The sequence below is a fragment of the Pongo abelii genome, chromosome 13 (genome assembly GCF_028885655.2).
Source record: "Pongo abelii isolate AG06213 chromosome 13, NHGRI_mPonAbe1-v2.0_pri, whole genome shotgun sequence".
Taxonomy (NCBI): domain Eukaryota; kingdom Metazoa; phylum Chordata; class Mammalia; order Primates; family Hominidae; genus Pongo; species Pongo abelii.
This window is the reverse complement of record NC_071998.2, coordinates 129,396,696-129,422,316: the sequence shown is the minus strand read 5'-3', so window position 1 is coordinate 129,422,316 and position 25,621 is coordinate 129,396,696. Positions and strand designations below refer to the sequence as shown.

The following is a 25,621-nucleotide window of genomic DNA, read 5'->3' as shown; positions in this document are numbered from 1 at the left end:
CCTGTGGTACTGGCCTCTGCCAGGCCTAGTAGCAGCTGGCTCTGTATGAGGCCAACAGCAGTGGCCCTGGCAGGTCAGGTCCCTCTCTGGCTGGACAGGTGCCCCCTCCCTGGGGGTCAAGGGAGCGCATACCCCAGGCCAAAGCTTCACAGGCGAGTCCATGCAGAGCTCCAGCAGAGCCCACAGGGCAGGACACTGAGGCCAGGCTGACACCTCCAGGCACCAGCCACAGCCACTGACACCCTCAGAGGCCTTTCCATGCCCAGAAAGCAGGACCAAGGGCCATGCCCCTTAGGATCCAGCAGGACTGACGCTGAGTGGACAGGGAGGGGGACGCTCGTGGCCCTGAGTGTCAGGGTCAGACTCAGCTATGGCGAACCACTGGCCACTGCTCTGTCTTGAGGCAGAGGCACCTCCTTCTGGACACTGGCTGTCCTGTCTGAGGCCTCCGTCCCTCTCTGACAACCGTGGCTGCCTTTCTTTGGTGCCTCTGGTGCCAGCCCCAGGGCTACCCATCTCCAAAGCAGACACTGCCCTCTCAGGCTCTCTGGAGCCCCTCCTAGGCTCACACTTAACTTCCCAGGAAGGCTGGATCCCCCACTCTGGGGACCAGGACCTGAGCTGCAGCCTAAGGACCACCCCATGACTAACAAGGCTGAGAGAGGGAGCCCCTGCTGGGCCAGCCTAGGAGAGGCGGAGCAAGTAACGAGCAGCCAGGGAGACGGAGACGGGAAAGAGGGTGAAGTCTGCAAGTGCACTGATGGCAACTGCACCAGTGAGGCAGAGACAAGGACAGACAGATGGGGTGGAGTGGCCGCCGTGTGTGAGAAGGTCGGGGGAGAAGCAGACCCGGGATGGTCAACTGTGAGACATTGTCTCCAGCTCCTCGGGGCCCTGCGGGGTGTTCTGTCACAGCAGTTCTCAAAGTGGGGTCCCCAGACAAGAAACACGGGCTCCCCCTGCAGCCTGTGAGAATGCACATTCTCAGGCCCCGGCCCAGCCCCACTGCCTCTGACACCCTGGGCTAGGGCTGGAATCCAGGCTTACCATCCCTCAGGGGCCTGTGATGCCCAGATGAGTTTGAGAACCAAAGATACTTCTAGGCCTGAACTTCCCACCTCAGCTACAGGGGGACCCACACTCACACTGCCTGTCATAGCCCTCACCCTCGCCTATACCACGAACGCTGTAGTTCTCCCTCCAGATCTTCCTTGGCCCCAGCCCTGTCCCTATCATGGCCCATGGCTGAGGCAGAGCTCACCACCGGCGGCTGGGCTCGCTCTGACCCCACCGACTCACCCTCTGACTCAAGGTCCAGAAACAGCCCAACTGACATCCTCCAGAGAAAACCTTTCCTTACATTTCTCTGCAAAGGGGATGGTATCAGCAGGGGAAAGGGCTCCTTTTTAAAGCCCAGTGCCAAAACCTAAGTACGCAATTAAATAAAAGTGAAAACAAAAACCCACCTGCCCAGAGTGTGAGGCTCCCCGACTGCTGCTCAGAGTCCGTCCTGGGCCTGCTGCTGGCCGCACCCACCCCCACCTCTGGATACCCCAACACGCAGCAGCTCATGCTCCCTCAAGCTGAGTCCCAAAGCCTCCAGACCCCTGCGCTCCAGCCACCTGCAGAATGTTCTCCATCTGCACTCAACTCTGAGAATGCACCTCTCATGTCCACAGCCCCCAGTCCTCCTGGAGGGATCCATGTGGCGGCCATGGGGAAGAGGAGGGCCAAGCACTGACCACCCTCTGCCCCAGCCCCACAGAAGGATACAGTTTCCGAACAGCGTCAGGACAATGAAGTAAAAGGACGAGAACATGCCTTTGCTGACGCCGCCTTGTGATTCGATCCCGTGATACATCACTGCGTTCCAGTCCTCTCCCGTCAGGATCTGCCAGGATGGAGAGAACACAGGGCAAGCCCCCGTGGCTGCCTTCCCCACACACACGCACCCCCACCCACATGAGTGTATGTGCACCGCCACGTCCACGCGCACTGCCACGTCCACACACGCACATCCAGGTCTTTAGATGATGCTGTCTCCGACGGTCTGGGCATCCCAGGGTCCTCTAGAAAAGCTTCCAGAAGGACATGGCTGCAGAACTGGGTCTTAAAAGACTAACATACTCTAGGTTTTCAGCCAGAAATGAAAAGGGAGCTCCCAACAGGAGGAGGTGGGCAGAGCTGAAGAGGGCAGCAGTGAGCTCAGGCATGGAGAGACGAAGCAGCGCCATCCACGTCACTGCAGTTAAGGAAGCCGAGGTTCACAGGGGACTGGGCTGCACACGGCCACCCAGCAGAAGCAGAGCCTTATGCTCTCAGTTCCTGCCACTCCACTTGGTGGGTCCAGCCTCACAGCCTGGCTAAATGCAACCCTTGTCCTAGTAGCCATGTCTCTTTTCTACTTTTATTTCTGGAAACATACAAGAAAATAAAATAATTAACACTCATGTGTCCCCCACCCAAAATGGAAATTTTGCCCCATGTGCAATGGTCCCCCTCCCCATGACCAACTCCAACCAGGGATCTGACACAGATCCAAGTCTTTTTTCTTTTTTCACTTTCTATTTATTTGTGGGTGTTTTTAAATTTCTTTTCTTTTTTTTTTTTTTTTTTTTGACATGGAGCTTTACTCTGTCATCCAGGCTGGAGTGCAGTGGCGCGATCTCGGCTCACTGCAAGCTCCGCCTCCCGGGTTCACGCCATTCTCCTGCCTCAGCCTCCCAAGTAGCTGGGACTACAGGCACCCGCCACCTCGCCCGGCTAATTTTTTTGTATTTTTAGTAGAGACGGGGTTGCACCGTGTTAGCCAGGATGGTCTCCATCTCCTGACCTCGTGATCCGCCCACCTCGGCCTCCCAAAGTGCTGGAATTACAGGCGTGAGCCACCGCACCCGGCCGTTTTTAAATTCTTTTTATCGATACATAGTATTTGTACATATTTTAGGGTATTTGTGGTATTTTGATACATGCATACAATGTGTAATGATCAAATAGGGTATTCGGCATATCCATCACCTCAAACATTTAGCACTGTGTTGGGAACATCTCAAACCTTTTCTTCTGATTATTTTGAAATAGACAATATATTGTTGTTAGTTACAGTCACCCTACCATGCTATCAAACACTAGGACTCACTCCTTCTATCTAACTGTTTGTACCCCTTAACCACTCTCTCTTCATCCCCTCTTCCCACAGCCTTCCCACCTTCTGGTAGCCATCATTCTAACCTCTACCTCCAGATCAGCTTTTTTGCTCTCACATCTGAGTGAGAACATGTGAAGTTTGTCTTTCTGTGCCTGGCTTATTTCACTTAACTTAATGACATCCACTTCCATCCATGTTGCTGCAAATGACAGGATTTCATTCTTTTTGTGGCTGAATAGTGTTCTGTTATATATACACCATATTTTTTGTATCCTTTCATCTGTTGACAAGCACTTAGGCTGATCCCGTATCTTTGCTACTGTGAATAGTGCTGCCATGAACATGAGGAGGCAGGCACCACTTCCATGTTCCAACTTCCTTTCCTTTGGATAAACACCCAGCAGTGGGATTTTTGTGGTATGGCTCCTCTTGAGGAGCCTCCATACTGTTTCCCAGAGTGGCTGGACTAATTTACATTCCCATCAACAGTGTGAGAGAGTTCCCTTCTCTCTATATCCTTGGCAGGATTTGTTAATTTTGTCTTTGATAATAGCCATCCCAAATGGGTGAGACAATACCTCACTGTGGTTTGGATTTGTCTTTGCCTGATGATTAGTGATGTTGAGTATTTTTTCATACATCTGTTGGCCATTTGTATGTCTTCTTTTGAGAAATGTCTATCCAGAGCCTTTGCCCACTTTTAAATGTGATTATTTGGTTTTTTTGCTATTGAGTTGTTTGAGTTCCTTGTATATTGTGGATAGTAGTCCGCTGTTGGATGAATGGATCCAAGTCTTTAGGGTTCCACTACACATCACACACATACACGTATGTATGAACAGAATACTGCATATGTGCTAAACATGGACAGGAAGTTACCAGACTACACATCATTCTTCAACTTGCTGTTTTCATTCAACAATACAGCTTTGAGGTTTCCCCATTCTTTTTTTTTGAGACAGGGTCTTGTTCTGTTTCCCAGGCTGGAGTGCAGTGGTGTGATCTTGGCTCACTGCAACCTCTGCTTTCTGGGCCCAACCAATCCTCACACCTCAGCCTCCTGAGTAGCTGGGTCCACAGGCAGGTGCCACCATGCCCAGCTAATTTTTTGTATTTTTTAGTAGAGATGGGGTTTTGCCATGTTGCCCAGGCTGGTCTTGAACCCCTGGGCTCAAACAATCAGCCCCCCTCAGCCTCCCGCGGTGCTGAGATTACAGGGGTGAGCCACCGCACCCGGCTCTTCATGTTGATACATATAAATCTACTTACTCATGTAAACCATCACACGGTTTTCCTTCCATTTACCCATTTTCCTTCTCACAGGTACTTTTAGTGGCTTCCGGGTTTTTGCTGCCGTGTCCCCTTGTGCACATGTGAAGTTTCTCAAGAACTGAAGCTGCCAGATATGTACGCTATGCACACCTTCGCCGACTTCACTAGACATTTCCAAAATGGTTATCCCAAATCATACTCCCGCCAGCAGCAGAGGATGGTTCTTCATCACATCCTCACACCACCCATGGCACTGTCATGCCCTTTGATAGTTCCCAATCTGATAAAGGTGAAAGGGCTTAAAAGCACTGGCCAGGCGTGGTGGCTCACGACTGTAGTCCCAGCACTTTGGGAGGCCAAGGTGGGAGGATCACTTGACCCCAGGAGTTCGACACCAGCCTGGGCGACATAGTGGGACCCCATTTCTACCAAAAAAAAAAAAAAAAAAGGCAAGCCAGTGAGTTTGAACATTTCTCCTGCCCAGGGGCCCTTAGATCTCTTCTGTGCCCTGCCTGCCTTTCAAACCCCCCGGCTCCTATTTCTGATGACTCATCTTTTTCTTACTGACTTTTGAGACTTCCCTATGTATTCTCCATCTACTAATACTCTATTTGCATTATCTATTGTAAATATCTTTAGTCTCCTGTTTGCTTTTATTTTTGTATTAAAAAAGTTTAATGTAATTAAATATCAGTCTTATCAGTCTGTTCCTTTATGTTTTCTGCTTTTTGCATCTTAAGAAATTCCTCTCCATCCAAGGTCATAAAGATATTTTCACTACACACACACACGGCAAGGAGTGGTGGTTCACACCTGTAATCCCAACACTTTGGAGATAGAGACCAGCCTGGGCAACACAGTGAGACCCTGTCTACAAAAAAATTTTTTTAATGAGCTAGGTGTGGTAGTCCGCACCTGTAGTCCCAGCTACTCAGAAGGCTGAGGCAGGAGGATCACTTGAGCCAGTTGTGTGAGCTATGCTCATGACACTGTACTCCAGTCTTGGCAATAGAGCAAGACCTCATCTCCATTTAAAAAAAAAGAAATTTGGAGATGGGGTCTTGCTCTATTGCCAAGGCTGGAGTGCAGTGGCACAATCGCAAGACCCCATCTCCATTAAAAAAAAGAAATTTGGGCCAGGTGCAGTGGCTCACGTTTGTAATCCCAGCACTTTGGGAGGCCAAGGTGGACTGATCACAAGGTCAGGAGTTCAAGACCAGCCTGGCCAACACAATGAAACCCTGTCTACTAAATATACAAAAATCAGCTGGGCATGGTGGCAGGTGCCTATAATCTCAGCTATTTGGGAGGCTGAGGCAGGAAAATCGCTTGAACCCGGGAGGCAGAGGTTATAGTGAACCAAGATCGCACCACTGCACTCCAGCCTGGGCAACAGAGCTAGATTGCATTTCAAAAAAGAAAAGAAAAGAAGAGAAATTCCTCTCCATCCAAGATCATAAAGATATTTTCATAATATATATTTTTTTCTTTCTTTTCTTCTAAAGACTGGGTCTTGCTCTGTTGCCCAGGCTGCAGTGGCGCGATCCTAGCTCATTATAACCTCAAACTCCTGGCCTCAAGTAATTCTCCTGTCTTAGTCTCCCACGTAGCTGGGACTGCAGGGGTGCACCATCAGCTATTTTTTTTTTTTGTGGATATGGGCTCTCATTATGTTGCCCAAGCTGATCTTGAACTTAAGAGCCTCAAGCGATACTCCCACCTCAGCCTCCCAAAGCACTGGGATTATAGCATGAGCCACCATGCCTGGCCTCTTATTCTTTAAATCATCTTTAAATCATTTTCAAGTTTGATTTTTTACATTTAGGTTCCTAATCCAACTGAAGTTTTGTGCACGCATGGAGATGATGATCCAATTTTTTTCATACAGAAAGCCAATTTTCCCAGACCCAAATTTTTGAATAGTCCATCCTTCCTCCATTGATTTCCAATGACATCTTTCTCATATAACCAGCTTTCTATATATGTTTGGAATGTTTCCGGGTTCTCTGGTCTGTTCTTTTGATATTTCATTTTTACATATACCACACTATTTTCATTACCATAGCTTTATAAAAAGTCATGATATATGGTAGGACAAATTTCTTCTTCCTGAATTGTCTTTTCTTGGACTTTTACTCTTCCATATAATCAATATGCTGAATTCCAAGAACAGTCCCATTGGAATTTGGATCAGGATTGCATTGATTCATAAATTAAATTGGGGAGAACTGACACATTCACCATTTTAAGGCTTCCTACTTATAAACATCTCTCTGCACACATTCAGCTCCTTAAGGCCTTGAATGACATTTGGTAATTACTGCAACGAAAGTCTTGCATAATTTTAGTTAGATTTATTTCTGGGTACCTGGAAGTTTTGTTACTACTGTGAATGAGACCTTTCTTTTAAATTGAATTTTCTAATTGAATAATGTTATTATATAGAAAAGCTATATTTTTGTACATTTATCCTATGTTCAGCAATACTGATGAATTTTCTTATTATATCTAATATATTATCTAGGATTTTCTATAGTAAATAATCACATTTGAAAATAATAATAGTTTTTTTCTATTCCTTTCTGGTCTTTTTACTTCTTTCTTTTTTCTTACTACATTAGCTTCAACTGCTTGAATAGTAGGCATCCTTATTTTCCTTTTAACAATACTTCTAATCTTTTACTATTATCTATGATCCTTGCTATGGTCTCTTTTAAATAACAGCATTATTGGGATATAATTCGCCCATTTAAAGTGTATACAATAGTTTTTAGTATACTCACAAATATGAGTCACCATTATCACAGTCCATTTTAGAACATTTTCATCCCTTCAAAAAAAGAAACTCATACCCATCAGCTACCACCCATCCTGGTTGTAGGGTTTTTGTAGATATTCTTTACCAGATGTTTTTAAACTCCTGTCAATTCTTAGTATGACATTTTTTTATTGTGAATTAAAGTTTACTTTTATCAATGTTTCACTTTTCTGCATCTATGACACATGTTCTCTTTTAACCTGTAGAGATTAGGAATTATACTGACAATTTCTTGTATTATTTGTATTTCTTGTGTTACTAGAATGAACACAGTTTAGCTATGAGGTTCTTTTTTAATATATGCAGCTGATTTGATTTTTTAATAGATTTTAGATTATTTGCAGACATTTGTGATGCAGATAAAAAAACACCAAAATAACAAGACTGTAAAAAGCCTATTTTTAAGGAGACACATGCATGAAGTAGATAATTGTATAGCAAGACTGACCGAGGGAAAAAAAGCACAAATAAAAATTGTAACACAAAAGGGGGGTCATAACACAGGAAAAAGAGATTTTTTTAATTACAGAAGAATATTATGGCAGCTTTATGCCATGAGATTTGAATGAATCTACTTTCACCGGGGAGACATTAGTGTGCCTGCCGTGTTGGGCGATATTCAGGTGCTTAGGATGGTCAGTGGATAAAACAAAGACCCTGCCCCATGGAGCTTGCGTTCTGGTCTGCATTTTGTCTTAAATTATCCTTGCATGGCTTTGGTGTCAAGGTTGTACTAGCATCATGAAATGATTTCATCCCTTCTCTGAAACTGTTTGAGTCAAATAGTTATTATTTCTTCTTGAAAGGCTTGGTGAAACTCGCCTTATAATGACTGGGCTCCAGGCAGGAGGCAGAAAGATAGGAAGAGAACTTTGACTGTTAAATTTCTTTTATAGTTATGAAATGTCCAGGTTTTCAAAATTTCTTCTTGGGCTAATTTAATCCACTTAATGTCTTCCTATAAAAATGCATGTTTTGGCCAGGCGCGGTGGCTCATGCCTGTAATCCCAGCACTTTGGGAGGCCAAGGCGGGCTGATCATGAGGTCAGGAGATCAAGACCATCCTGGTTAACACGGTGAAACGCTGTCTCTACTAAAAATACAAAAAATTAGCCAGGTGTGGTGGCAGGTGCCTGTAGTCCCAGCCACTCGGGAGGCTGAGGCAGGAGAATGGCATGAACCCGGGAGGCGGAGCTTGCAGTGAGCCGAGATCGCACCACTGTACTCCAGCCTGGGCGACACAGCAAGACTCCATCTCAAAAAAAAAAAAAAAAAAAAAAAGCATGTTTCATCTTTTGGAATTAAAAAAAAAAATCTCATTTTCCTATAGTTATGATTCCCTTTTGGGTTACATTTATTTGTGCTTTTTTTCCTTGATCAGTCGCTGTACAATTATCTACTTCATGCTACTTCATGAACATGCTTGTTATCTTGGTGTTTCAGTGATCTGTACAACAAATGTCTACTCTTAGCATCATCTGCTTTCAATTTTTCTTTGGTTTATTATTCCTTCTTCTAGATTTTTCATATAAGTACTTGTTAAGCCAGGCTCTGTGGCTCATGCCTGCGTTACCAGCACTTTGGGAGGCTGAGGTGGGAGGATCGCTTGAGCCCAGAGTTTGAGACCAGCCTGGGCAACATTGTGAGACCACGTCTCTACAAAAAATAGAAATAATTAGCTGGGCATGGTGGTGTGTGCCTATGGTCCCAGCTACTTGGGAGACTGAGGTGGGAGGACCACTTGAAACCAGTTCGAGGCTGCAGTGAGTCATGATTACACTAATGCACTCCAGCCTGGGTGACAGAGGAAGACGCTTTTTTTTTTTTTAAGAATACTTGTTTATTTTTTATCCTTTTTTTTCTGATAACTGCATTAAGATTATAAGTTTTCCTTTAAGTGTTGTTTCAGGTTCCTCTTACAAGTTTTGATACTGTTCAGTTCTAAATATTCTGTAATGGCCATCGTGATTTCTGATGTCCTCTTTACTCCCAAATCCTTCAACTTACAAATATGGGAAAGATATTAAATGACTTTTTATTAACGGTGCCTGCTTATCTAAATGATATCAAAGTTGTGCTCTGCAGGACAGCAATTTTTTTTTTTTTTTTTTTTTAGTTGGAGTCTTGCTCTGTCACCCAAGCTGGAGTACAGTAGCATGATCTTGGCTCACTGCAACCTCCCCCTCCCAGGTTCAAGTGATTCTCCTGCCTCTGCCTCCAGAGTAGCTGGGATTACAGGCACCCACCACCACACCTGGCTAAATTTTGTATTTTTAGTAGATATGGGGTCTCGCCAATTTGGTTTCACCACGCCAGGCTGGTCTTGAATTCCTGATCTCAGGTGATCTGCCCACTTCGGCCTCCCAAAGCGCTGGGATTACAGGCGTGAGGCACTGCGCCCAGCTGGACAGTAATTAATACTTGTTGAAGTTTCCTGAGTGACCTAATAAACGGTCAAAGTCTGCAAACGTTCCATGTGCCCCAAACAATGAATATTCTATTCGCTATCTGTTGGATACAGTTCTGTATGTGAAAACTAGTTCATGTTTTTAGATCCTTTCTAATCTTTTGTCAGTTTCATCCTTCAGTTTGACAGAGACATGTTATAAATCTCTTATAAGATGGTAAAGTTTTTATTTCTCCTTGTAATTCTGCCTGTTTTTGGTCAATGTTCTGAGGCCAGGTTGTTAGGTCCTGCAAGTTCATGCCCTGCAGTGTGTTCCTTCTGGAGGCATCCTCTTTTCATCATGTAATATGCCTCTTTATTCTCATCCATCCTCTTTTTACCTTCATCTCTATTTTGGCTGATATTAATACATCAGCTTTCTTTTGTTCTGTCGCCCAGGCTGGAGTGCAGTGGCGTGATCTCAGCTCACTGCAACCTCTGCCTCCCAGGTTCAGGCGATTCTCCCACCTCAGCACCACCACACCCAGCTAATTTTACGTATTTTTAGTAAAGACGGGGTTTCACCATGTAGGCCAGCTGGTCTCGAACGCCTGACCTCAAGTGATCTGCCCACCTCGGCCTCCCAAAGTGCTGGGATTACAGGCATGAGCCACCGCGCCCGGCCTACACCGGCTTTCTTTTGGTCAATGTTTAGTTAGTTCATCTTTTCGTATCCCTTTATTTTTCAATTACACAATATTTTAAACACTCCGAAAGATGCAATGAACAATTTAACAAACCTCTGTGTACCCACTACCCAGCTTAAGAAATAAAACATCAGAATGTGGCCAGAACTCCCCAGTCTCATTCCTCTCCCTCTCCCCACCTCCCAGCAACCCCCACCCTACCACCAGGAAAACTGTGTCCTGAATTTGGTGCTCATCATTCCTGTGCAAGCTTTTATACATTTACTACATCCATATCATAAACAGTATATGATATTGTTTTGTACACTGTTCATCCTTAAATAGTATCATACGCTATAAATACATTTAGTTCTAAGGCACTCATTTTCCCTTCTGCACAAACAGATCACACTTCTCTTATCCATTTCCCTGATGGTGAACATGCAGGTGATTTTCAGTTTTTTGTTATTACAAATAATGCTGCTAGGATGGCTTTACATGTTTCCTTGTGCACTTGGGCAAAAAACTTTCCAGGGCATATACCTGGCAGGAACTGCTCGTGCCAATTCCAGTGGACAAGATATAATGAATTACCCTTCAGAGTGATTCTACCAACCCACCAACAGCATAAAGAAACACTAATTTCTCCACTTCTTCTCTAAATCTTAATATTGTTAGATCTCTTAATTTTGGCTAAACTGACAGGTGGAAATGGTTGTTTCATTGAGGGTTTAACTTGCATTTCCCTGACTGCAGTAAAATTGATCATAGTTTCTTCTCCTGTGAGTTACTTGTTTTTATTCTTTGTCCTTTCATGCTACATCATTTGTCTTTTAATCTGTCTAGAATTGATTTTCACACTTCGTACAAGGTAGGAATCCAATTTCATGTTTTTCTATATAAATACTATCTGCAATGACAGCACTTGAGTTTTCTGTGTATAAATATTTCATCTGTAAATAATGACAGTTTTTTCTTGTCAATCCTGACAATTTTTATTTCATTTTTTCTTGTTCTACTGTGCTAAGACCGCTGATACTAATGTAATCTGCTAAGCGTTTTTATTTGGAAGGAGTGTTAGGTCTTACTTAAAAAAAAAAAATTATCACGGACATTTGAAGCATACACAGAGTGGAGTACAATGAGCCCTACATGCCCATCACCCAGTTTCAGCCATCAGCAACTCTGCAGTCTTATCTCCGCTCCTCTCACCTCTGGCTGACTGTGCTTGTGCTGGAGTTCCAATGCTTTCTCTGATCATACAGGGTTTGTATCCACCTGTATGTGACAAATTACATTCATAGGTTTTCTAATGTTGAATTATCTTGCATTTCTAGGAAAAGTTCTAGTCAATTATAAAAATAATTTTTAAGAACATCTAGATTTGATTAGTGATGGTTTCCCCCAGATGCTTTGCTTCTGTGTTTGCAGAAGTGATCTGTATTTGCAGAAGTGATCTGTATTTTTCTTTTCTGATAGTGTCCTTGTTTAGTTTTTTTCATTATCAAGGCTACTCTAGTTTCATACAATGAGTGGCAAGCTATCCTTTTTTATATTCTGCGGAGGAGTCTGTATAAAATTGGAATAACTTCTTAAATAGCAGAATTCACATATCATACTATCTGAACTTGGTAACTTGAGCAGCAGATTTTTAATTATTAAATTTTTTAAAATTTATTTTTTATTTCAATAGATTTTAGGAGAACAGGTGGTGTTTGGTTATATGACTAAGTTCTTTAGTGATTATCTCTGAGATTTTGGTGCACCCATCACCCAAGCAGCGTACGCTGCAGTTTTTTATTCCTCGTCCCCCTCCCACCCTTTCCCTCGAGTCCCTAAAGTCCATCGTATCATTCTTGTGCCTTTGCATCCTCATAACTCAGCTCCCACTTATGAGTGAGAACACACAATGTTTGGGTTTCCATTCCTGACTTACTTCACTTACAATAGTAGCCTCCGATTCCATCCAGGTTGTTGCAAATGCCATTATTTCACTCTTTTTAGGGCTGAGTAGTATTCTATAGTATACTGGTATACACTACCAGTGGTCTTCATCCACTCGTTGACCAATAGGCATCTGGGTTGGTTCCGTATTTTTCAATTCCAAATTGTGCTGCTACAAACATGCATGTGCAAGTATCGTTTTTCATATAATGACTTCTTTTCCTCTAAGTAGATATCTAGAAGTGGGATTGCTGATCAAATGGTAGATATACTTTTAGTTCTTTACGGAATCTCCACATTGTTTTTCATAGTGGTTGTATTAATTCACATTCTCACCAACAGTGTAAAAGTGTTCCCTTTTCACCACATCCACACCAACATCTATTATTTTTCGTTTATTATGGACATTCTTGCAGGAGTGAGGTGGTATCACACTGTGGTTTTTATTTGCATTCCCCTGATTGTTAGTGATGTTAAGCATTTTTCCATATGCTTTTGTATATCTTCTTTTGAGAACTGTCTATTCATGTCCTTAGCCCTCTTTTTAATGAGATTGTTTGTTTTTTTCTTGCTGATTTGAGTTCTTTGCAGATTCTGGATATTAGTCCTTTGTCAGATGCATTGATTGTGAAAATTTTCTCCCACCTTGTGGGATGTCTGTTTATTATTTCTTTTGCTGTGCAGAAGCTTTTTAGTTTAATTAAGTCTCATATATTTACGTTTGTTTTTGTTGCTTTTGCTTTTGGGTTCTTGGTCAAGAAGTCTTTGCCTAGCCAATGTCTAGAAGGATTTTTCTGATGTTATCTTTATAATTGTTATGGTTTCAGCTCTTAGATTAAGTCTTTGACCCATCTTGAGTTGATTTTTGTATAAGGTGAGAGATGAGGATCCAGTTTCATTCTCCTACATGTGGCTTGCCAATTATCCCAGTACCATTTGTTGAATAGGGTGTCCTTTCCCCACTTTATGTTTTTGTTTGCTTTGTCAAAGATCAGTTGGCTGTAAGTATTTGAGTTGATTTCTGGGTTCTCTATTCTGTTCCATTGGTCTATGTACCTATTTTTATACCAGTACCACGGTGCTTTGGTGACTATGACCTTATATCATAGTTTGAAGTTGGGTAATGTGATGCCTCCAGCTTTGTTCTTTTTGCTGATCTTGCTTTTTTTTTTTTTTTTTTTTTGGAGATGGAGTCTCACTCTTGTCACCCAGACTGGAGTGCAATGGATGGCGCGATCTTGGTTCACTGCAACTTTCACCTCCTGAGTTTAAGTGATTCTTCTGCCTCAGCCTCCCAAGTAGCTGGGATTACAGGCACAAGCCACCACACCTGGCTAATTTGTGTATTTTTTTAAGTAGGGTTGGGGTTTCACCATGTTGGTCAGGCTCGTCTCAAACTCCTGACCTCGGGTAATCTGCCCGCCTTGGCCTCCCAAAGTGCTGGGATTACAGGCATGAGCCACTGCACCTGGCCTTTTTTGCTTAGTCTTGCTTTGGCTATGCAGGCTCTTTGTTGGTTCCATCTGAATTTTAGGATTGTTTTTTCTAGTTCTGTGAAGAATGATGGTGGTATTTTGATGGGAATTGCATTGAATTTGTAGATTGCCTTTGGCAGTATGGTCATTTTCACAATATTGATTCTACCCATACATGAGCATGGGATGTGTTTCCATTTGTTTGCGTTGTCTATGATTTCTTTCAGCAGTGTTTTGTTGTTTCCCTTGCAGAGCTTTCACCTCCTTGGTTAGGTATATTCCTAAGTATTTATTTTATTTTTTGCAGCTACTGTAAAGGGGTTGAGTTCTTTATTTGATTTTCAGCTTGATTGCTGTTAATGTATAAAAGAGCAAAAGAGCTACTGATTTGTGTACATTAATTTTGTATCCTGAAACCTTGCTGAATTCTTTTATCAGTTCTAGGAGCTTTTTGGAAAAGTCTTTGGGGTTTTCAACATAAATAATCATATCATCGGCAAACAAACAGTGACAGTTTGACTTCCTCTTTACCGATTTGGATGCCCTTTCTTTCTTTCTCTTGTCTGATTGCTCTGGTTAGGACTTCCAGTACTATGCTGAAGAGGAGTGGTGAGAGTGGGCATCCTTGTCTTATTCCAGTTCTTGGGAGAATACTTCCAAACTTTTCCCGGTTCAGTATTATGTTGGCTGTGGGTTTGTCACAGCTGGCTTTTATTACATTAAGGTATGTCTCGTGTATGCTGATTTTGCTGAGGACTTAATCATAAAGCGATGCTGGATTCTGTTGAATGCTTTTTCTGCATCTATTGAGATGATCGTGTGATTTTGGTTTTTAATTCTGTTTATGTGGTGTTATCACATTTATTGACTTGCATATGTTAAACCATCCCTGCATCCTTGGTATGAAACCCACCTGATCACGGTGGATTATCTTTTTAATTTGCTGTTGGATTCAGTTAGCTAGTATTTTGCTGAGGATTTCTGCAACTATGTTCATCACAGATATTGGTCTGTAGTTTTCTTTCTTGGTTATGTCCTTCCCTGGTTTTGGTATTAGGGTGATATCGGCTTATAAAATGACTTAGGGAGAATTCCCTCTTTCTCTACCTTGCGGAATAGTGTCGACAGGATTGGTAACAATTCTTCTTTGAATGTCTGATAGAATTCTGCTGTGAATCCATCTGGTCCTGGACTTTATTTTGTTCGTAATTTTTTTTTATTACCATTTCAATCTCGCTACTCATTATTGGTCTGTTCAGGGTATCTAATTCTCCCTGATTTAAGCTAGGATGGTTGTTATCTTTTCAGGAATTTATCCATCTCCTCTAGGTTTTCTAGTTTATGTGCATAAAGGTGTTCATAGTAGCTTCAAATAATCTTTTGTATTTCTGTGGTATCAGTAGTAATATCTCCCATTTCATTTCTAATTAAGCTTATATTTGGATCTTCTCCCTTATTTTATTGGTTAATCTCACTAATGGTCTATCAATTTTATCTATCTAAATAAATAAAATAAAAATTTTATCTAGATAAAATAAAAATATTTTTTATCTAGATAGATAAAATAAAAATTTTATTTATCTAAAAAAATTTATCTTTTTATTTATCTAAAAAGAACCAGCTTTTTGTTCAATTTATCTTTTGTAATTTTTTTTGTTTCAATTTCATTTAGTTCTGCTCTGATTTTCATTACTTCTCTTCTCCTGGTGGGTTTGGGTTTAGATTGTTCTTGTTTCTTCAGTTGTGTGAGATGGGACTTTAGATTGTCTATTTGTGCTCTTTCAGTCTTTCTGATGTAGGCATTTAAGGCTATGAACTTTCCTCTTAGCACTGCCTTTGCTGTATCCCAGAGGTTTTGATAGGTTGTGTCACTATTATCGTTCAGTTCAAAAATTTTTTTAAATTTCCACCTTGATTTCATTGTTAACCCAACAATCATTCAGGAGCAGGTTGTTTAATTTCCATGAATTTGCATGGTTTTGTGGGTGCCTTTGGAGTTGATTTCCAATTTTATTCCACTATGGTCTGAGAGAATACTTGATATAATTTAGATTTTTTTTTTTTTTGAGATGGAGTCTCGCTCTGTCGCCCAGGCGGGAGTGCAGTGGCTGGATCTCGGCTCACTGCAAGCTCCAAATTTAGATTTTTTAAAATTTCCTGAGACTTGTTTTGTGGCCTATCATATGGTCCATCTTGGAGAATGTTCCATGTGCTGATGAATAGAATGTATATTCTGCAGTTGTTGAGTAGAATGCTCTGTAAATACCTGTTAAGTCCATTTGTTGTAGGGTATAGTTTAAGTTCATTCCTTCTTTGTTGACTTTCTGTCTTGATGACCTGTCTAGTGCTGTCAGTGGAGTATCAAAGTCCCCCGCTATTACTGTGTTGCCATCTATATCACTTCTTAGGTCTAGTAGTAATTGTTTTATAAATTTTAGAGCTTCAGTGTTAGGTGCATATATATTTAGGATTATGATATTTTCCTGTTGGACAAGGCTTTTTATCATTATATAATGTCCCTCTTTGTCTTTTTTAAGTGCTGTTGCTTTAAAGTCTGTTTTGTCTGATAAAAGAATGGCTATTCCTGCTCACTTTTAGTCTCCATTTGCACATGAAATATTTTTCCACCCCTTTAAGTTTATGTAAGTCCTTATGTGTTAGGTGAGTCTCCTGAAGACAGCAGAAACATGGTTGGTGAATTCTTATCCATTCTGCCATTCTCTATCTTTTAAGTGGAGCATTTAGGTCATTTACATTCAACGTTAATATTGAGATGTGAGATACTATCCTATTCATTGTGCTATTTGTTGCCTGAATACCATGCTGTTTTTTCATTGTTATTGTTAAAGAGGTCCTGTTGGATTTATGCCTTAAGGAGGTTCTATTTTGGTGTTTTTCGAAGATTTTTTTCAAGACTTAGAGCTCCTTTTAGCAGTTCTTATAGTTCTGGCTTGGTAGTGGCGAATTCTCTCAGCATTTGTTTGTCTGTAAAAGACTGTATCATTCCTTCATTTATGAGGCTTAGTTTCACTGGACACAAAATTCTTGGCTGATAATTATTTTGTTTAAGGAGACTAAAGATAGGACCCTAATCAATCTCTTCTGTCTTATAGGGTTTCTGTTGAGAAATCTTCTGTTAATCTGATAGGTTTTCCTTTATAGGTTACCTGATATTTTTTGCCTCATAGCTCTTAAGATTTTTCCTTCATCTTGACTTTAGATAATCTGATGACTATGTGCCTAGGCGATGAATTCTTCTGCAATGACTTTTTGCAATGAATTTCCCAGGTGTGTTTTAAGTTCTTGTATTTGGATGTCTAGATCTCTAGCAAGGCTAGGGAAGTTTTCCTCAATTATTCCCTCAAATATGTTTTCCTAACTTTTAGATTTCTCTTCCTCCTCGAGAACACCAATTATTCTTAGGTTTGGACACTTAACTTAGTCCCATACTTCTTGGAGGCTTCATTTTTTGAAATTCTTCTGTCTCTGATGGATAGGGTTAATTCAAAAGCTTTTTCTTTGAGCTCTGAAGTTCTTTCTTCAGCTTGTTCGATTCTATTGCTGAGACTTTCTGGTGCATTTTGCATTCCTCTAAGTGTGTCCTTGATTTCCAGAAACTGTGATTTTTTTATGCTATTTCACTGAAGAATTTTCCTTTCATAACCTGTATCATGTTTTTTGTTTCTTTAAGTTGAATTTCACCTTTCTCTGGTACCTCCTTGATTAGCTTAATAATTGACCTTCAGAATTCTTTTTCTGGCAATTCAGAGATTTTGTCTTGGTTTGGATCCATTGCTGGTGAGCTGGTGTGATCTTCTGGGGGTGTTTAAGAACCTTGTTTTGTCATATTACCAGAATTGTTTTCCTGGTTCCTTCTCATTTGGAACCAGAGGGAAGATCTGGGACTCAAGAGCTGCTGTTCTTTTATCTTGGGGGTGCTCCCTTGATGTGGTATTCTCCCCCTGCCCCTAGGAATGGGGCTTCCTGAGAGCCAAACTGCAATAACTGTTTTTGCTTTTGCAGGTCTACCCACCCAGTGGAGCTACTGGGCTTCAGGCTGGTACTGGGGAGTGTCTGTCAAGAGTCCTGTGATGTGATCCATCTTCAGGTCTTTCAGGTGCAGATACCAGCACCTGCTCTGGTGGGGGTAGCAGGGGAGTGAAATGGACTCTGTGAGGGTCCTTGGCTGTATTTTTGTTGAGTGTGCTGGTTTTATATTGGTTGGCCTCCAGCACCTGCTCTGGTGGGGGTAGCAGGGGAGTGAAATGGACTCTGTGAGGGTCCTTGGCTGTATTTTTGTTAAGAGTGCTGGTTTTATATTGGTTGGCCTCCAGCACCTGCTCTGGTGGGGGTAGCAGGGGAGTGAAGTGGACTCTGTGAGGGTCCTTGGCTGTATTTTTGTTAAGAGTGCTGGTTTTATATTGGTTGGCCTCCAGCCAGGAGTTGGTGCTTTCAAGAGAGCATCAGCTGAGGTCCTGTAGAGAGGATGCAAACTTGCCCTAAGGTAGCCTAATTAAGTATTCAGGTTTCTCAGGGGTGGGCAGGACCACAGAGCCCCCAGGAGATTATAATCTTTGTCTTTGGCCATCAGGGTGGGTAGAGAAAGACCACCAGGTGGGGACAGGAATAGGGTGTCTGAGCTCAGACTCTACTTGGGTGGGGCTTGCTGTGGCTGCTGTGGGGGATGGGGGTGTGGTTCTCAGTCCAATGGAGTTATGTTCCCAGGAGGATTAAGGCCGTTAGTCATACAGGTCCGCAAGGAAAGTGGGAGAAAGCCAGCAGTCACAGGCCTCACCCCACTCCACGCAGCCCACAGTCCAAAAGGCTGGTCTCACCCCTACCATGCCCACCCCCAACAGCACTGAGTCTATTTCCAGGCAGGCAGTGCCCTGGGCTGAGAACTTCCTGTGGTAGTTCTTGGAGCAAAAGTTCATGATGTGAGTCTCCAGACGGTGCTCTGTCTGTCCAAGCAGGAGCTGCAAGCTAGTCCTTCCTCCTATCTGCCGTCTTAATCCGATTCTGACCTAATTATTCAATTTCTGAAATGGTTCCATTTCCTGTTTTTTCTTCAGTTTATTTCTTCTTGGGTAAAAATACATTAATATTTTTTATTCTAAATCATCCACTTTACTAAATGTATAAGCTTTTGTCGTGCTTTCAAATGATCTGGGTGGGTGGTGGTAACTCACTCCTATTTGTGTCTGAAAGTGTCTTTAGCTCTGCCCTCACGCTTAAACCACAGCTGTCTGGATTCAGAATTCTTGGCGAATGGTGACTGTACCCCAATGTTTCCGTTACTTCTCCATGACCCTCTGGCATCTGTGCTCCTAAGACGTTGGCCATCAGACTATCTGTCATTATTTTGTAGGAAATCTATTTCTCTAGGGCAGCGTTTAAGATTTTCTTGAAATCACAATTTGTCTAGGTCTGGAATTATCTGCTTATCCTGCTTGATCATCTGAGCACGTTCTCCAGGACTCACTCGGAAGGGGCACTGGCCACCCTCTCTTTCGCACCTCACATGGGAGCCTCCACTCCAGCCCACCCTCACTTCCTTGTCTCCAGGAAGCCTCACAACCTCATCTCCATGCCCAGCTGGCTCAGCCCCACCACATCCTCCAGCTCACCCATGCTCTCTCTGATCACGTCCGGTGTACGGTTCACTCTACTTCTAAAATGTAAATAGCTATATATTTCATTTCTAGGATTTGATTTAGGTCTTTTCTTTGTTCTTAGGTGCCTTTTTTCATAATTTTGTGTTTTTTTAACTGGTTCTCCCTTTACCCCTTGGAGGATGTTAGGCATATTTGGTTTAAAGTCATCTGTGTTTGTTCTGTTATTTCCTTTTCCTTGGGAGTGATTACGCCTTCTGACTGTAGATGCTGTTGGCACTGTCTGGGATGCTGGCTGTTCCCAGCCCTCAGTTTGCAGATCCACCATGAGCACAGCTGAAGCTGCTTTCTTCCTCCTTACATGCCTTCCCTTCCCCACTCCCAACCCCATTCAGAAGCGGGGGCTCCCACCCTGGGATCTCAGGACCCTGGTCCAGATTCACCTGTGGGAATTACAGGCCTAGCCACCAGTCAGCCCTGCCCTGCAGCCTTCCTGGTCTCTCCAGCCGAACAAGCCTTCACCCCTCCTCAGCATCCTCCAAAGGGTCCAGGTACCTGCCCCCAGTGCTCAGAGGGGGCTGAGCCACACCTGCACACTTCTGCTGCCATGGGACTCAGACTCCCAAGCCCATCTGCCATTCTCAAGCCGTGTCCCGGTGACTGGGTCTCTGCTGTCTCTCACCACTGTATGTTCTGTTCCATTTCTATTCCTCAGAGATTTTGTTTTTACTTGTCTAGGTCCTTTTAATTTCTAAATTTTTTTTTTATCTTATTGCTGTGTTCAGAGCAGGGGGCATGTAATGTCTGAATCAGCATCATCTGATCAGAAAAGCCCACTTTCCTCCCAACTTCAACTTCTCTCCCTCACCACACTCAGGTCTTTTCTTGCAACACATACGGCAAAGTGTGGCTGTGGTCATGGACTACGCCACCCCCCTGGCATGGAGCCCCTCCCTGCAACAGCTTCTACATGGCAAAGCCTCAGCCTGGCCCGCCCACATCTGGAGTTTCCCATCCCACACCTGCCACCTTGTCGCCACCCCAGACACTCCTCACGTTTTTGCTGCTTTGCTGGGAATGCGCTTCTCCCAGTTTCCCTTGCCTGACATTCAGGACCCTACGGGCAGCTCCAGGCCTGTGACCTCCCCGTCGTGCGGCTGGGAGACCACCCACCTCTGTCCCAGAGGCTGACATAGGTCCTGTCCCCCACTAAGAGCTCAAAAACATCTGGGAGACCAAAGTCTGGAAGTCACTGGCCTGTGAGCAGCCGAGGCTTTCAAGTCAGAGAGAGGGAGGACAGTCGGAGACTGACAAGTGCCCCCCACTCGAGGAATAAGAGGAGAGGAGAAGAGGCAGCAACTCAAACATGAGACCAGAGAGGACAAAGGGATGACAACAGCAAGGCCCTGACAGTCCTGGGGCAGATACACCTCTGGGAGAAGAGCTGGCTCTGCCTGGCAGCGACTAGGAGCTGACGGGCCATAGGCTCCAGCCCAGCAGGGTGGGGGTGAGTGGGAAGATGTGAGAAAGGGGACAGTCATGGAAGACTGTGGTGCAAATAAGGACAGAACTCCTCTTTCAGCCAATTGTCTAATTTGGTCTGAAGGGTCTGCTGGTAAGACTTCCTCCCTTTGAGAGAGTGGGACCGAAAGGGCCCCTCTCTTCACACAGGTTGTAGGCTCCAGCCCTGACCAAGGGTAAGATCAGCAGCCTCAGGAACCAGGGAGCCAAGCCGAGCCCCTGGCCTGCAGCAAACGCAGCCTGTTGGGCCTCCCTAAGAGGCATCACGGGCAAGACAACAGCTGCCATCCTGTTCAGTCTCAGACATGGCATCCAAGTATGTTTCGTGGGACAGGAATGCAAGGCATTCTCTCATCAGTAAGGCCAGTCACGGGCAGGACTGTGGGGCCACAGCCTATGGAAGGGGAGAGTACCCAACCAAGAAAGTCCTCGAAAGGGAACCCTCCAAGAGGGCAGAGTCTACATGAGCCAACAAGGTCTCTGTCGTAGAGAAGTGGGCCCCCAGCCCCCACTTCCCGAGGAGCTGAGGGGGGTAGTTTTCCAGATACAGACGAGAACTGAGGGGGTCACTGGGATCTGAGATAGTAGGGGGAGAAGTTTAGGAAGTGCTTTGTTTTTGTTTTCGGACGATAAAAAACAAAAGTGCATGCAAGTCTCAGGAGCTAAGAAATAAACTGGTGGCTTGAACGCCAGCTGGGCCCCCCGGGAACTATACTTGCTCCCTATGGTGCTGCCACAGAATCCAGCTTCCTTCACCATAGGGGCTGGGGTCCCCGGACCTGGAGATCTGCACGTTGCCGACTGCCTGTGCTTCCCTCGTTTAAGGAACACTGTGTCTGAAAAGTCAGCGATCTGGGCCGTGTGGAGGAACAAGGCAGGGAATGACAGGAGAGTCCACCTTCCCAGCACCCAGGGGAGATGGGAGCCGGGCAGGCCGCAAATGTGCAGAGCAGGGGCCTTACCTGGAAGACAGTGAGGATGGCGGCAGGGAAGGTGTCGAAGTTGGTTGTGGGAGTCTCATCCTGGAAGTTGAACCTGAGGAAAACAGGAAGGCTTGGGAAGTGGCAGTCCCGTCAGCAGCGAGGCAGCACCTGCAGGCTCCAGCGTGGCCTCAACCTGCTTGCTTCAGGCTGCAGATGGCTGCACACCAGCCCCTCTGAGGACCTTCCTGGTGGGAAGGTGGGTGGAGGCAGCCTGGGCGGCACTGTCTGCTCTGAGCTCTGCTTCCCTGCAAGCCCCCAGCCTTGAGCTCTCCCTCCTGGGCCCACTTACTGTCCCCCAAACAGCTGCATCCCCAGCAGGGCGAAGACCACAATGAACAGGAAGAGCAAGAAGAGCAGGCTGATGATGGACTTCATGGAGTTCAGCAGGGACACCACCAGGTTCCGCAGGGAGCTCCAGTACCTGTGGGGCCAGGCAGGAGGTCTGAGCCAGCTCCAGACGCTGACTTCACACTCATGGCTCTCTGCAGCCACTTAAGGCTCCAGTGACTTTCTAAACCCTGAGGGCTGCACACCTAGGTGTGAAGTTAGAGCTTTTCTATGGAGTTTCAGGCCCACTACCCTGGACTTCTCTCCCTGAGGGCCCCATGGGAAGGCAGAGAAAAACACACCCAGTGCAGGACTCACTTCATCCTCCCAAACTGCTCCCTGTCCCTAGGTTCAGGAGGATGAGGCCACCATCCAGGTGGCCAGGCACAATCCCAAACTTCATCCTTGGCCCCTCCCTGCCCCTCACTCCTCAACACCCAGTCAGCCACCAAGTGTCTCAGACCAGTGCCATGTGAAGCAAGTCCCACAACTGTTGTCATCAGCCCACAGCGGGAGGAAGAGCTACACCAGAACCTAGAGCAGATCTGCAAGCGCTGTGGCCGGTGGCAGAGACCCTGGCTCCAGTGCCCCCTCACCAGGGACAAGGGACACGCGGCGTGGAGAGCTTGTAGGGCGGCACCATGCAGACTCTCTGTGGTATCCCTCAACGTTCCCCATCCCAGAGGGCAGTGACCATGCCCTGCTCATGCACGGGTCCCCATGGCACACAGGCGCCACCGAGGCTGCTGACGGCAACTGAGGGGCCAGTCCCTCATGTCCCTGTGCCTCTGCACATGCTGTCCCATCTCCCTGGAATGGAGGGACTGCAGGACAGACACTGGTCTCCTTCTGTGCTCACTCTATCCCTGGGCACCCCTGGGCTCCCAAACCGTGTCCTTCTCCCTGGCGCCCACATCAGAGGCCCCGCTATCCTCCATGGATTCTCTTACAAAGTACCTGAGGGCTAATGGCAGATGGGCTGGAAGACTCTGAGAAAGGAATTGAGCCTTCTCCTGGGACTAGCAGGGGCCTAGGCCAGCCTGCCTCAGGACAGGGTCACCTACTTCCTGGGAGAAAACGGAGCCTAAGATGCCAGACCTGGAGGTGGGGTAAAGGCAGCCCTGTGGACACTTCCTGAAGCTTCACACCAGCAAGTTCTGGGAAGGCAACAGAAGTCTGAGGACACACAGCACAGAGCGCCGGTGAGGATTCATGGGCCCTGTGGGACTCAACTCTGCCCAGATCTCTTCTGCCTTTATAGCTTCATATCCTCCTATGGTCTTAGGTTTGGATTTAAAATGGATTGGAAAAGACCTGGGATTTCAGTTGCCCTGGGGAGGTCAGTGGGCTTCTGAGAGGTCGTCTTGGTCACTAGAGGTGTGACCTATGACCTGGCCCTGCACGGGCTCAGTGTCAGCAGTTCTGCTCGTTGGGCCCTGCAGCTGCCAAGGACACACACCAAGGTCCATGCTGGCCCATGTGTGCGTCTGGTAGGGTCCAGATGCTCAGGAGCCTCCGCAGTGCAGCCTTTGCTGCTGATGAGACTGCTGTGAGGAGGGTCTCTCTCTCTTCCCCACTACAACTCTGGCAGTGAGGGGAAGGGTTTTCACCCTGGTCCTTCTCACTACCTGTATCTGTCACTTCCTGGGCTTCAGTCTCTTTGTAGGCAAACTGCAGCAACTCACTTCCAGAGCCAAGTGGGACATAACTGTAAACATGGTCTTGTCACTGCCGTCATCAGCAAGGTGCAGGGTGGAGAAAGCAGGCCTGGGCACAGGGGCCAGGCACGTGCCAGGCTGGCTCAGTGAGAAGCTCAGGGCCATGGCAGGGTGCACACAGGCTCTCCAGGGGTGGAGCTGCAGGGGAGGTGGGCAGACTTGGGGGCTGGACAATGGATAAGCTTCCATCTGATGACTTCTGTCTTCCTCATTAACTACAAAGCAAAGTCACCTTTGAAGGCTGGGAAGATGGGGTGGTGGTTTCAAGACAGGAGATGATGGGAAATTATGGAAAGCAAGTGAATACGAAAGCTAAAGGGTGTGCCGGCAGCACGGAGGCCAGTTGGGGATGGCCCTGAGGGCAGATGTGGCCCCACAAGGCTGTTTTGGAACCACCTTTTGTATTTAAACCAACTATAAGCCACAGAGAGAGCTTCTGGGTGCTGTGAACTCCTGGGGACAAGCACCCTGTGTGGCTGATGCCATGCCCTCTCCACCCTACACCTGCCCTCGCCTGGGAGTGCAGGGGACGTACTTCGTGACTTTGAAGATCCTCAGCAGGCGGAGGGCCCGCAGCACGCTGATCCCAAAGGAGCTTCCCGGCTTGATGGCCGCCCAGACCACTTCAAAGACACTCCCCACGATGACCTGCAACGAGATGGCATCAGCCTTGGGTGCACCGCATCTGCACCTGTGCATGCAGATGGATGTGTGTGCGCACCCTGCGTGGCTGCACCTCTCCGTAAGGAACCATCCTGCTTCCATGTCTGATAATCAAGCCAGATAGGGTAACACAAGGCACACACCTCACACTGAGCTCTTGGAACCTTTGGGGAAGGCTGTAGAGTCCCACCAGTCCTGGTACCCGCCCTCCCTCCCACCCCCCACCCCAGACACACCAGGAGGACACAGGACATGGACCAGGTTAGGCCTGCTGGCTTCCTGGCAGATCTTACAACCACCTGGTCTAATACCTCCTCTGTGCTTGACCACAGCCTGGTGACACTGGTGTCTTCTTCAACACCTCTGGAGCTGGGCAAACTTTCAGACAGCCCTGACTGTGTTAGACTGTTCTCTCACAGACTAGCAAAATCTGTCTCCCTGTAACTTCCCTTCCCTGGTTCTGCCACTGCTCCAAGATACTCAGATTCATAAATTGCATCTTAAGTCTTTTCTTCTCCCAATGACCAGGAAACAGCACATGCCACCAAGAACAGATTATGGCAAGCCTGCCTGTTTGTTTCATGCACTGTTGATGTTGGTGAGCTGGAATTTATGAGCAAAGTACACGTCCCTCCTTCCAGCCATTCCTCAGATAGACTGTGAGGAGGGCCGTCCTGGTCAGGGCCTGGTGTGAGGGACTCAGAAAGGACAGACCAGTTGGGCTGGAACACAGCAGACCCTTTACCAACTTCCCTCTGGACAGGACAAGCAAGGGTCCCCAAACTGAATTCTCTCCCAGGCCACCATACCTCAAGGGGCACAATCTGGGCTCACAATCAGCAGGAGCACCCATGTCTTCTTCATGTGTGTAATTCTCATTTCCTCTAAGCCACACTTCTGCAACCGGTGTGGAGAATTCAAATGTTGAGCCTCTCAAACTCAATTATATTGTATTTGGGACATATATTTTCCAAAGTTTCAGTCATTTCCACCAATTTCACATCAACTGCAAAGCTGATGAGCTTAACGTCAATGTTCTCAGGAAGTCACTGAGAGAACGATGAATAT

General features: G+C 45.5%; 1 protein-coding gene across 9 annotated transcripts in view; it reads right to left on the bottom strand.

The window, feature by feature from the left end:
• The window catches only part of CACNA1B (calcium voltage-gated channel subunit alpha1 B), a 247,192-nt gene that overhangs the window by 116,446 nt on the left and 105,125 nt on the right, over window positions 1–25,621 (bottom strand). For all 9 annotated transcript variants that reach the window (XR_008510062.2, XR_008510061.2, XM_054520928.2 and 6 more), the window contains 4 exons: window positions 24,426–24,538; window positions 22,135–22,266; window positions 21,825–21,897; window positions 1,774–1,891 (listed from right to left, as the gene is read on the bottom strand). Coding sequence is in view for 7 of the 9 variants with exons in the window: in XM_054520928.2 (XP_054376903.1) it covers window positions 1,774–1,891; window positions 21,825–21,897; window positions 22,135–22,266; window positions 24,426–24,538 (436 nt within the window). In the remaining 2 variants the exon portion in view is untranslated. The remainder of the gene's footprint in view (window positions 1–1,773; window positions 1,892–21,824; window positions 21,898–22,134; window positions 22,267–24,425; window positions 24,539–25,621) is intronic.